We start from the raw sequence: 12,221 nt of genomic DNA, 5'->3' as shown, positions 1-12,221 counted from the left end.
AATAGGACATCTCGCTTGGTTTAGATCCTGTTGCTGTCTACCGGTTTTGTTTTTTCAGTAAGCCAATTTAAGGAGTTAGCCGAACCCCTTTGTCATTGCCTACTTTATTCAAACCTTGCTCCAAGAGACGTTAAATAAGAAGTTTTTCCATCTTACATTATAGCCTATATGCATACCTAAAGCCAGTGAGAATCTGAGATTTCCAGTAACATATTTAGACTTTTGTGGGTTTTCTAAATTTTTTTTTTTTCTAGGAAGGAAACTAATTATTTAGTAATGTTATCTTGACTTTAACAGTTCAATGGAATATTGCTAGTATTTCTAGTGTTAAAAGCAGTGAAGTCAGTTCAATTAGTGATTCTTTAAAACATTTCTGGAAAAGTGCAATGTTGTATCAGTGGGTTTTATAAAATAGCTTTTCATTTCTGAAATATACATCAATAAAACTAACAAGGACAAAGAACTCAAATTTACACACTGGTATAACAAATGTACAAATTCAAGCAACAAGTATTCCTTTTAAAAATGCTGCCTCAAGTGCTGATAGCTGCTCATTATTAGTCATTTGATTACACATCCAGTTCAGATATCAGTAAATCCAAAAGAAAAAAAGCAAGCAGAAGTTCAGTAACAGTACTAGAATTCCACTTTTCATGTTTGAGAACAAATGTCATAAATGTAATTAGTGTTTTATTACAGTATTTAGAGTTTAGGATTATGACATCATCCACTAGAGCATGACTATTTTTTAATGTATTCAGGCCACAGTACTTCTTGCCCTTTGTTGTATTTAATATTAATATAATTAATTGGTACAAACCTGAATATAAAACATATATTATAGGAGTCAGCATTACATAATCTGTAATACTTGCTAATTATTGAAGTAATTGAATACATTAGTATTCAGATTTCCAATTACACAACTGTAAGTCATGTAAAGAATTTCCACAGGTATCCCTAAACTGGAATCCATAACAGTGAAAATAATTTCATTGCGATAAGCAAATAATGTGAATAATGAATGTTTAAAAATACTGATGAACATTTCACAATAAAAATGTTAATATCTTCAAGAAGGGATATAAATGAGATGTATGACCTATATAAGACACTACTTAGACAATCTTCACACTTTGTTAAAGGCTTACTTTTAATGTAGTTAATCTGTTTAATTTAATTATTATTAAATGTGTGGGCAGTTTAACAACTTTAATTATATTTCAAATAAAAAGATTTGAGATACTTAATACATGTTATGTTGCGCCTCTGCAGTTAAAGACCACAATTAATGAGGTCCATCTTGTAGTGTGCCTACTCCCTGTGTTACATTCTTATTCAAAACAGTGTTGCTGAGTATATGAATACCTTAACAAATCACAGACATTTCAGACAAGTGTTATGGAGTGTTATAAGCAGTCTAGGTGGATTTATTTGCGTTTGGAACTATGGAACTATGTATGCAATTGTCCTGACTGTTCTACATATTACACTTGCTATATGAAATGTACTCTTTTAAATTTAAAAGGTTTAAGTTAAAGTATGTCCTCTGCTAATGCTAATTTGGGGCTGCTGACAGGGAAGGGTGTATATGTGTATGTCATGTGTGAAGTCCCATTATTTGCATTATACTGGACTTATGGACTTGATGTATTGAAAGAGTCCCTAATGGTGTACAAAGAGTCACTAATCAACACTGCCATTTAAACCAAATGAGATTTCATAGTTGCCTTGGTCTTTTTGATCTTATTTAAAAGGTTTTTACTTTGCCTTTGGAAATATAGGAATATTAAATCAACAACACATGTTTACAAAGAAAAACTGCAAAAGAAATTCCTGGTTATTCTGAAAATCTAAGTCAATTGCATTCACAGAATATATAAATACATTTCCATAGCAATAAAGTCAAACCAAAAACACACATCTATCAATTAAAATTAAAGTTTAGAAATTAAATGCCCTCTGATTTTGTGCTCCAACATAAAAATGGTTCAGACAAAGGAGGAAATGAAGATGTATATTTTTTATACGAAATGGTGACCAATTGTCCACAAATATGTTGATCACTTTCCTAAGAACAGCAGTTTCTAAAGGTTAGGTGCAAAGAACAGTGTCTTAGAAAATCTCCTATCAAGGGACTTTCTCAATAATTTGGCAAACATATTTCTCTCTTGCCCTCCATTCAAGTCAGTGGTCTGTTCTTCATACTATATCTTCTCATTACTCCAATTTCACTATGTGTGTTGTATAACACATATTTCCGTTAAGTGATCTCCATTTTTGCTTCTCAGAATGGAAGAGTATCCATGAAAATTTTCTCTACAATAGGGGGTGGAGGCACCAGGTCTTCCAGCTTCAGGTAAAAGATACGCTGCAATCCCTGTGTGCACAAAGTCCTCAGTTCTGGAAGCTTGCCTAACAAACGAGATAGGTTGGGTGTAGATCTGCTGTGGTCTGTGCTGCTGCTGGCAACATGATCTCTCAGGCAGGCGATTAAGCGGTTTTGGAGTTCTTCTATGCGTTTTGGTTCCTTTAGTCCATGGCGGTCTGGAAAGAATAAAAAAGCTAAGGGTTAAACCTATCATTTACTTACACTTACACTTACATTTTGCTGACACTTTTATCCAAAGTGACTTACAATTATGACTGAGTACAACTTGAGCAATTGAGAGTTAAGGGCCTTGCTCAGGGGCCCAACAGTGGTAACTTGGCAGTGGCAATCATTCAAAGGATTTCATTGGTGATAAAGGGATAGGTCTGACCTTGAGTGCTCTAAGACATGAGAGAGCAAATAAAATCTTTTAACACTGCATCAGTGTTCCCTGCTTTGATCTGACACATACTGCAGAGCTGTGACAGTGAGCTGTTATAAAATTTAAACCATTTTCTCACCAGTGATGATGACAAGGGCTGCCAAGCAAGAGAAGGCTGGTACATCCAAGCTCATGCGATGGAGGCTCTGGGAGAAGTCCCTGATTGAATCAATCCAGTCACCAAAGCCACGCACACATTGCAAGCGGTGCAGCACCACACCATTACAAAATATCAGTTTGTCCTCCTCCGGATTTGATCTGCAAAAAGATACGTTTGCAGTTCAAACATCCTGTCACAGGCCATACACATGACTGTTAATTCATAGGGATCTTTACAGATAAAGTGGTGGAATTCTTTTACCTGTAAGCTAATCTCAGAATGAAAAGCTCCACAAAGGCAGACTCCAGTAGGAGCTCCTGGTCTTCCCGGCAGAAGGCACTGAATCCTGGGATAGCCTCAGCCCATTTCTGTATCACTTCCATGGTCCCAGTGAGAAGATCATAGAACTGTTTGATGTCACTGGCATCTTCCTTTTCAGACACACTTGTCACATCTTCGTGATACTGAAAAGTCAGAATGGAGGTTAAATGCTTTTTAAATTTTGATCAGTTAATCTAAAGGTGTTTCTCAAGATCCTGTGAAAAACCAGTGTTCTATTGGATGCCCTGATATCTATTTTTGAAATAATTACATCAACAATTATGTCAGGGTATTTTATGAGTGTCCGATAATTTAAGGAGAGATATCCAGTTCTTACTTTGGAGTAGTCCAGTTTTCCCATGGCAGGACTGGAATCGATATGAGCTTTTACAAGAGACGCAGTAATATTCACTGGTGGAGCACTGTCCAGAATATTCTTAGGCTTTGAAGGCAGACGTCCTCTTCGACCTTTAAGACTGTCTGTCCGCACCACTAAAAATGCAGATAAGTAGATGCTTATTATTGACACATTCCAAGTTAATAGCTATTTAATTGACAAGCTGATTAACAGGCAGTTCATGTTCACCTTCTTTGACCATTCCAACTGCAAGGCACTTCTGAAAACGGCAAAACTGGCAACGGTTCCGGCGTCGCTTGTCAACTGGGCATTCTTTATTGCTGAGGCATACATATTTAGCATTCTTCTGAACAGTACGCTGTAAAGAAACCCACAATAAATGTTGAGAGATACACACTAAAGGTAATGAACCCAAATGCTGTTAAAACTACATTTTGGTGATTTATTAAGGCTTACACAACTCACCTTGAAAAATCCTTTGCACCCTTCACAGGTACGCACCCCATAGTGCTGACAGGATGCATTGTCCCCACAAACAGCACACTGTCCCTCATTGGGGCTTTGTGTTTTTGGAGATGAGTGTGACTCAGCTCTCTCCTCTTTTAGCACAGGACTACTCAAGTGCCCATGGTCAAGCTCCAGGGCCTGGAAGTGTAACGGAGATGCATGCTGAAGCTGGGTTGGCTGGCCAAAGGTGTCCTCCTCACCGAGCTGCAGCTGGTGATCCACTATTGGCACCTGCTGCCCCACTGGGGTGCTAAATGTGAAGAATGAGGACTGCTGGGGTAGCGTGCTGATGTCTGACGCCCAACAACTAGGGCCAGGAGAGAATGGGCTGAAGGGGCTGTCCCAGGCAGAGGTAGACTGGGTTTGCAAGCCTGAGGTGGGGGGCGAGGCAGTGGCAGAAAGGGGGCTTCCATAGTAATCAGATCCGCTGGAGGACACTGTTTCATCCAAATATCTGAGGGCAAAGGTGCCCGGGTAGCAGCCATACACCTGGATGTCATCCAGCTTAAAGGGAGACTGTTGGCCACGTAGGCTCAAGCCTTCCACTAAGGGACCATGGACATCACCAGGTATGCCTGTGCTTGTGGAAGTGGAGACCGAGGCAGTGAACTGGCAAGAGAAGGTATCAAGCACATCAGCATGGCTCCCCACTAGAGTGTTGATGCTAGGCAGCGAAAGTGGAGATGGCTGCTCCCTCTGGTCACTGATATCTATACCCAGTTTGGTTGACACTCCTGAATTCACGAAATCCGGGCAGAAGTAGTTGTTTTCGTAAGGGAGAGCTCCATACTGCATCTCAACACAAGGCATTGCTGCAGCTGCAAATATAAAATAATAGTTATGGTTGACAACGATAATAGCAATGTTGCTTTAATCATTATTAAACAATTATCTTTCAACATCACACCTTTGTAGGTGCACAACTCCACAACTGGCAGAAGTGCCATTTCAAAAGCATATTAGCCCCCTCCACTAGCATAGAACTGAACTATTTAATTACTGCCGTGATTTTCAGACCTCACTAAAATTCCATGAGAAGCTTAAAGAACCTGCCATCGGTGGAATGTCACTCTTGCTGAAGGAGATTATATTACCAGCCCTTAATGCACACTCCTCCAGTCCTGAAAGACTGATGGCATTTATCAGGGTATGGAGTTATGTTTCATCTACAGGCTATGTGCCAAGAGAGTTAGTGAGTGGGCCAACATGTTTAAGCTAGGGCAAATATCCACAGGGAGGTGTGGTTGCATTTATCACTCAGGCATTCGAATATTATTTATAAACTTTGTAAGCAATATTTACAATATTTTACATTGATATCAGTGCATTATCCTGTACTTCTAACTAAATGAACACCTCTAGGAGAATATCTAACTATATATGTGATTTACATTACATATGATCATGTACATACATTTAATTAATGAAATAAGACATACCCAGTTGTCATTACTGTGTATTATATAATGTATTAATAATTTCTGAAATCCCAGTTTATTACACCTATAGTCTGTTCCCTTTTAGTGACATCTCTGGCTTTTATGTGACAAAGAGAGTAGCGATTCATCTTCTGCTGTGAAGTGAAGGCCGTGGCTTTTTCACCTCTGAGGAAGGCGTTCGTGCCACTCGGTTGTTTCAAGACCAGTGAACATGTGTGGCGGGAGCACACAGTCAAATACTTGAACACATAATAAACTGTGGACAGGACCGACATGCCACAGACATCTGACGCTCCTTACTGCCATCTATAGGGTTAAGATCACTGAGTATGTGCTTAGCACCATGACTACACAAGGAAGGGGGCGTAACACTCAACTATAATTAAGAATTATGAATTACGATCCAATGTAAATCTGAATGCCTACACATTAAATTAGTTATACAAATTATAAAAGTGATCTAAGCACTTGCATCTCTTATCGCAATAACTAAAATGTGTTATTTCTTATAAGAGCAAAACTAAAAAGCTATCTAATAACAACCTGTGTATTTCACTGCAAATGCAAATTCATAGAAAACTAAAAACAGAATTACGCTGCAAGACATACGTGACAACTGATGTGCTTAAAACATGTTTTTGAATCCCAAAGAGAACGCTGACAAATATAAGATAATATTACAGGCTACAAAAAATTATTTCGTTACAACTAAAAGAGTAGCACTGATGTGTAGAAGACCCTGTCTGCAGGAAAACTAAATAAAGCCAGCGTGGATAAATTATTATTATCATTAATATAACCGCGAACTTACCTGTGTAAATATATCCGTTAAATCAGAATGACAAAACTTTTCTTTAATTCCAAATGGGTTGAAAACATGCAATGAGCAACAGGTTCTCTCATCTCCAGAAACTGAGCTACCCACACATGACGCCCCATGCAATATATTTGCCGTTACGTCGTCTAGAGGCGTGACATCGACATAAATGGAAAGCTAACAGAAGAGATTTCCGGGTAATGAACCAATGAATCTGTCTGCACTTATCCCATGCGTGTTCTTGACGCACACACAACTGGGATTCCATTGACGCAAAAGACAGCGGAATTGTCTGATCTAAAAATAGAACTCCGACGACGACGCGCAAGACACATTGAGCTGTTACTACCTGGATAGACTGTAAATAGACGTCAAGTGATGATATTGTACATCGGAATACTCAGCACGAAAATGTAACACTTACTAAATGCTTTGTAGCGTGGTGCGGTTGACCAGCTTACTTTGGAAGAGGAAGTACCGCTGTAGTCGCAGTTCTGCAAGAAGTCATATCGATTTGAGCTTTTAAAATCTTTTTTGATATAGACTGATTTATTGATTTTGGCGTGCGTTACGATTCTTTTCCCTGTGGGTGTGTGCTGGCCAAGTGTTTTTTCGTTTGTTTGTTTTTTAAAATGAATTTCGGGGTTTTTTTGGTGGGGTTTTTTTTTTTTTGTTTGTTTTTTTGCCCTGTTTCTCATTACTCGTCTGAATGAAACAAATCATGTACATTGTGGATGAACTACAACTCAAATTTGCATTGCACCTTGATTCGAAACGTTTAACTAGTTCGTCACTACACTAGTGTCAGTATTGTCATTGTCCTTTCAATAAAATAAAAAGCTAAATAAATAAATAAGCGTCGTGGATTTTTAATGATCCAAATTTCCTCCTGAACTGATGTGTTCAAACATGACTTACTTCATGTTTTTTTTTTTTTTAATAAACCTCCATATTTGGTCTTTGGTGCGTTTCCTCATATAATTACGTAACATCTTCAGAAATGCAACGGATGTGTCTGAATCAAGTTTGAACACTTGCACTATGATTACCATGCACAATCACATGCAATTTCATCATAGACTACAAACATGACAAGACAAGTTCACAGCTTAATAGTTCAAGAACACAGTATTTAAAAATATGGCACCAATCCCATGAGCAGGTAAATAATTATTCCACATTACACTAGCAGCATAGTATAATGTAATTTTGGTGAAAATGTTGACGACTTCTTGTAATATGAATATTGTGTCTCATTTGAGGGACAAAACAGAACTAGAGTTCTTAATCAAACCACAGGCATCATCTGTTGGACTTAGTTTGTCAGCAGAGAGTAAAATGTTTGACCAAATGTTTGAGGGTTCTTCTTATATAAGTGCCCAGATACTATAGCCAGTTACTAATTGGCCCTTAATTCTTCAGAGGGCATTTCAACCCTAGGAAAGGGATATCATTTTATTTTTAAAGTGTGGTGGGAAAGCCCAGGAGATATTCCATGTAATAACACTTACAAACACACATACACAAGTTTCCTTGACAGGGGGTGTTTAAGGTGAAGTTCTAAACCAAGATGGTCAGCTGCTTGGTCCCAGAGGAGCTACTACGCTGAAGATGTACAACAGTGCCTGTGGATTTGATCTCATCTGTGCGTGACTGCCACGTGGGCCTTGTTTGCATTGATCTGTCAGCACTTTTCTAAGGGGGCCAAGTAAGATGAGCAACGGAGTTACAGTATAGTAATGCCATCCACAGCTGCCCTAACCTACTGGCTCACAGAGCGCTGTTTAGTTGCATACACACTGTTCAGACAACTCAAAGTCAGTCAAAATTTTATAATCAATTATCTTTATAGAGAAGCAAGCTTGATATTGATAAGTTCATATTTGTATTTACATAAAATAGGAATTTACAATATTGTGTTTTTGTTTTACATTATTACAGCCTTCTTTAAAATATATGTAAATAAGTATAAAAACAAAGACAGTTTCCAAAGATCCAGATTAACCCTACCCTAGATTAAAAAGAATTTCCAGTGGTGAGTCACCTTAAACACTTTAATAGTTGTTGCAATTCCTTGCTTTCATTTTCAATATACTAGGACCATAGTCAATGTTAACTCTGAATTAACTTTATAGCTAGTTAGCATATTAGCATCAAAATTAGCATCTAACTGCTACCATTAGGCTTGTTAGTGTTACTGTATATAAACTTGCATTCATTGGTATTTAGCTGTTCAGATCATCATTTATTTGTTGATAAACACACACGGCTCAGTCCACTTACAGTACAGTCCAACTTATGTGAATATGTATATGTTCTCAGAAAGCTGCATTAACCCCAGATGGGTTGAGGAACATAATCAGTCAATAGTTAGTAAGTAAACCTTTATTTATGTAGCAAGCTGTGCTTCACACATGCTTCACATGAAGAACAATGCAATAAAAAATAAACTAAATACATAAAAGCATAAAACATACAATTATCGCACAAACATTATAGGCCAAAACTAGCAATGTCCAATCCCAAAGGCTAAAGCAAATAAAGATGTGTCTTAAGTCTTTTCTTGAACAGCTCCTTAGAGGTAAGTCTATTGTCTAAGGGCAAACTATTCCAAAGCTTGGGAGCACAAACCACAATGCACAAACACTTATTCATTTTAGCTTAGCCCTTTGAACTACTAAGAGCCCTTGGCTAGAGGAGCTCAGTGTCCTAACATTAGAATAAGAGTGTCTTAGTTGTCTCCTCCCTGGTGTCTCAGTCACCTTAGCAACCTTGTCATGCTCTGTTTGTTACTTCCTAATTTTCTTTCCATGTGCTTATTTGTTTGGGTTTTTGTGTTCCACCATTTTGTTTGGTTTCCCTGCCTGTTCTCACCTGTTTCTAGTTGTTCCTTGAAAGCTTGTGTGTACATTCTCTGTGTTTCCCTAGTCTTGTCATTAGTTATGAACACTCAGCCTGTGTTCATTGAGCTAAAGCCTTTCTTGTGTTCTGTTTTGTGTTTATATCCTGTTTACTTATTTTCCTGGTTTTTGTACTTAGATTGCTGTTTGTTGTAATGTCTTCTGGATGTGTTTGTGTTAGTTGTCTGACCCTAGATCATACTATTGACCATGATTATGAATTTGCTCTCAATAAATTTAGCTCTTTTCAGCATATGCTTCTGCCTCTCAATCGCTCTGCATTACAAAGGGGACTAATAACTCAGAAATATATATTTTTTCCAACACCAAGCACTGTGTGGAATGTTAAGACCAAGATTGTAAAATTTACCATAAGATTTTGCGTAAAATCTTACCCTAAGATTTGGAAATTTACCAATTGACAGCCATTGTAATATGACCTCTTCTCTTTATCATTTACCTGACACTTTTATCCAAAGTGACTTACAATTATGAGTGAGTACAAACTGAGGGTTAAAGACCTTGCTGAGGGAACCAACAGTGGGGCTTAAAGCAGCAACCTTCTGATTACAAGTAAAGTACCTTAACCACTGAGCTACCACTACCCTACTAAGGACTTAAGGTGCTACCTATTGGACTAGTTGAATTCATGACACAGATCTTTGACTAAGGCATGTAAATAAAGCATTACAGGAGTCCAGTTATGACAATATCCTTGCATTGTTTTTTTTCATGCACTGAAGCCATTGCAGGGCCCTGTGCTCTGTCACCAATGTGAACTTGTTCCCTATTAAGTAGTACTGTAGTGTGTCAAGTGCCTGTTTAACTTCCAGAGCCTCCTTTTCCACAGTAGAGTAACTAACCTCTCTAGGGAAGAGCTTACGGCTTATGTACTGCACCGGTCATCTGTCCTCTCCGGGTCCTTGGAGCAAAACTGCATCTAGCAAATTTCCCTATGCATCCATCTGTACCACAAATGTTAGCTCAAAGTTTGGGTCCTGCGAGACTGGTTCTTGGCAGAGGCAGGCTTTCAGGTCTTGGAACGTAGTTTGTGTTTCTGTGTCCACCTGACCTTTTGAGGTTTGTCCTTCTGCATCAGTCAAGACCGCCACTCAACTAGAGGAGTTGGATATGAACCATCAGTACCATCCCACCAACCCCAGGATTGACTGTACCTTCCATTTTGTTCTTGGAGCTGGAGAGTACTTAATAGCATCGACCTTGTCTACCTGTGGCTGGATCTTTGTCCCTTGCCAGGTGGCACTTACTGGCATTGACCACTAGTACTGCCTCATGGATTCTCTTGGACACATCCTTGAGGTGCTCCAGTTGATCCTCCCATGTATTGCTGTATATCACCATGTCATCAGTGTAGGTGGCATGTCCTTCTGCTCCTTACAAGATTTGGTCCAACAGACATTGAAAAGTTGCTGCAGCCTCATGGAGTCCAAACGGCATGACCATGAACTGGTACATGCCCACATGGACTCTGAATGCTGTCAGATGCTTTTCAGACTCTGATAGTACCACTTTCCAGTATCCCTTGCATAAATCCTACATGCTAAGGAACCAGGCATTCCAGAGCCTCTTAATTAGCTAGGCTAATCATAGGGGCCCTATCACCTTTCTTGACTGGTGCTGTGAGTTGGCACTCACCTTTCTTGACTGGTGCTGTGATTTGGTAGCAATCCTTGCCACTGTCCTCTGCATGATCTGCCCATGGTTTAGCGTGTCCCATCTCAAAGATACTGTCCCTTAAGCTTTTTGGTGCTACTAATTTGTCACCCATGTCTGTGTGTCTGTAAAGTCTATCCTCCCTGATGAAAAACTGTTCTTTATCTGACATACCACTTACTTCTGCCTGGTTAATGACTTTGTTAAAAAAGGGTTTTAATGTCTCGTCCTGCTTCTGTAACTGCTATATTGCCTGGTATTGGATTTTTATCAGCACTTCTGGGGTCCTTTAACTGTTCCTTAATGCCAGTGCCTCTCACATTCTCCTGTCTTTTATTCTTTTTTTTCTTTTTCTCTCCTTGCAGTGTTGTGCAAAAGTTCAAGTTCAAGTTTGGTTTATTTGTCACATACATAGTCATACACAGTATAACTCGCAGTGAAATGGTTTGAGAGTGCTCTGTCCAAACTGAGGAAAAAAATGGGTGTATAGGGAAATATATATCTATCTATATATATACAAAAATATATTAACAATGTATGTACAATATGTTAATATACACAATGTACAATGTATATATGGATATGCATATATGTATGTACACAATGTACAGTTCCAGCTTACAATTGACATATTTACAGTTACATGGTGGTGGTGGTCCCCACAGTTTATCAGTTTCCCTGATTTAGGGCCCGAATGGCCTGTGGGAAGAAGCTCCTCTTCAGTCTCTCTGTCTTGGTCTTCAGGGAGCGAAAGCGCTTCCCTAACTTCAACAGAGAGAAGAGCCTATTCTTGGGATGGGTGGGGTCCTTCACAATCCTCCTGGCCTTGGTCTGGCACCACTTGTAATAGATGGTCTGCAGGTCAGGAAGTTCCGTATGAGTGATGCGCTCTGCTGAACGCACCACCCTTTGGAGTGCTTGTCTGTCCTGCTTGGTGCTGTTCCCAAACCAGACTGTGCTGTTCCCTGTGAGGATGCTCTCAATAGTGCAGGTGTAGAAGTTCCGCAGTACCTTGGAGGGCAGTCTGAAGTCTCTTAGGCGTCTGAGGTGGTAAAGATGCTGACGAGCCTTCTTTGCCAGGGAGTTGGTATGGCGGGACCAGGACAGGTCCTGCAACATGTGAACACCAAGGTACCTGAAACTATCTACTCTCTCCACCTTGGTTCCACTGATCCTCACAGGTTTGTAGTGCCGCTCCTGCTTCTTGCTGCAATCCACGATCAGCTCCTTTGTCTTGCTGACATTTAGGAGGAGATTATTTTCCTGGCACCAGTTTTCCAGGTGTTTAATCT

General features: G+C 39.3%; 1 protein-coding gene across 1 annotated transcript; it reads right to left on the bottom strand.

The window, feature by feature from the left end:
* Positions 1-385: 385 nt before the first annotated feature.
* On the bottom strand, positions 386-6,508 carry LOC113588695 (putative nuclear hormone receptor HR38). The gene is made up of 7 exons (XM_027027988.3): positions 6,350-6,508; positions 4,058-4,917; positions 3,821-3,950; positions 3,572-3,726; positions 3,175-3,377; positions 2,893-3,071; positions 386-2,547 (listed from the first exon to the last, which is right to left on the bottom strand). Exons 2-7 carry the CDS (start codon positions 4,907-4,909, stop codon positions 2,288-2,290), a joined length of 1,779 nt encoding a protein of 592 aa, XP_026883789.2. The 5' UTR covers positions 4,910-4,917; positions 6,350-6,508; the 3' UTR covers positions 386-2,287.
* Positions 6,509-12,221: the final 5,713 nt, after the last annotated feature.

Source organism: Electrophorus electricus, chromosome 22 (genome assembly GCF_041902795.1).
Source record: "Electrophorus electricus isolate QZ-2024a chromosome 22, ASM4190279v1, whole genome shotgun sequence".
In the NCBI taxonomy this organism is placed as follows: domain Eukaryota; kingdom Metazoa; phylum Chordata; class Actinopteri; order Gymnotiformes; family Gymnotidae; genus Electrophorus; species Electrophorus electricus.
The sequence above is the reverse complement of the archived record's forward strand: the minus strand, read 5'-3'. Positions and strand labels throughout refer to the sequence as shown.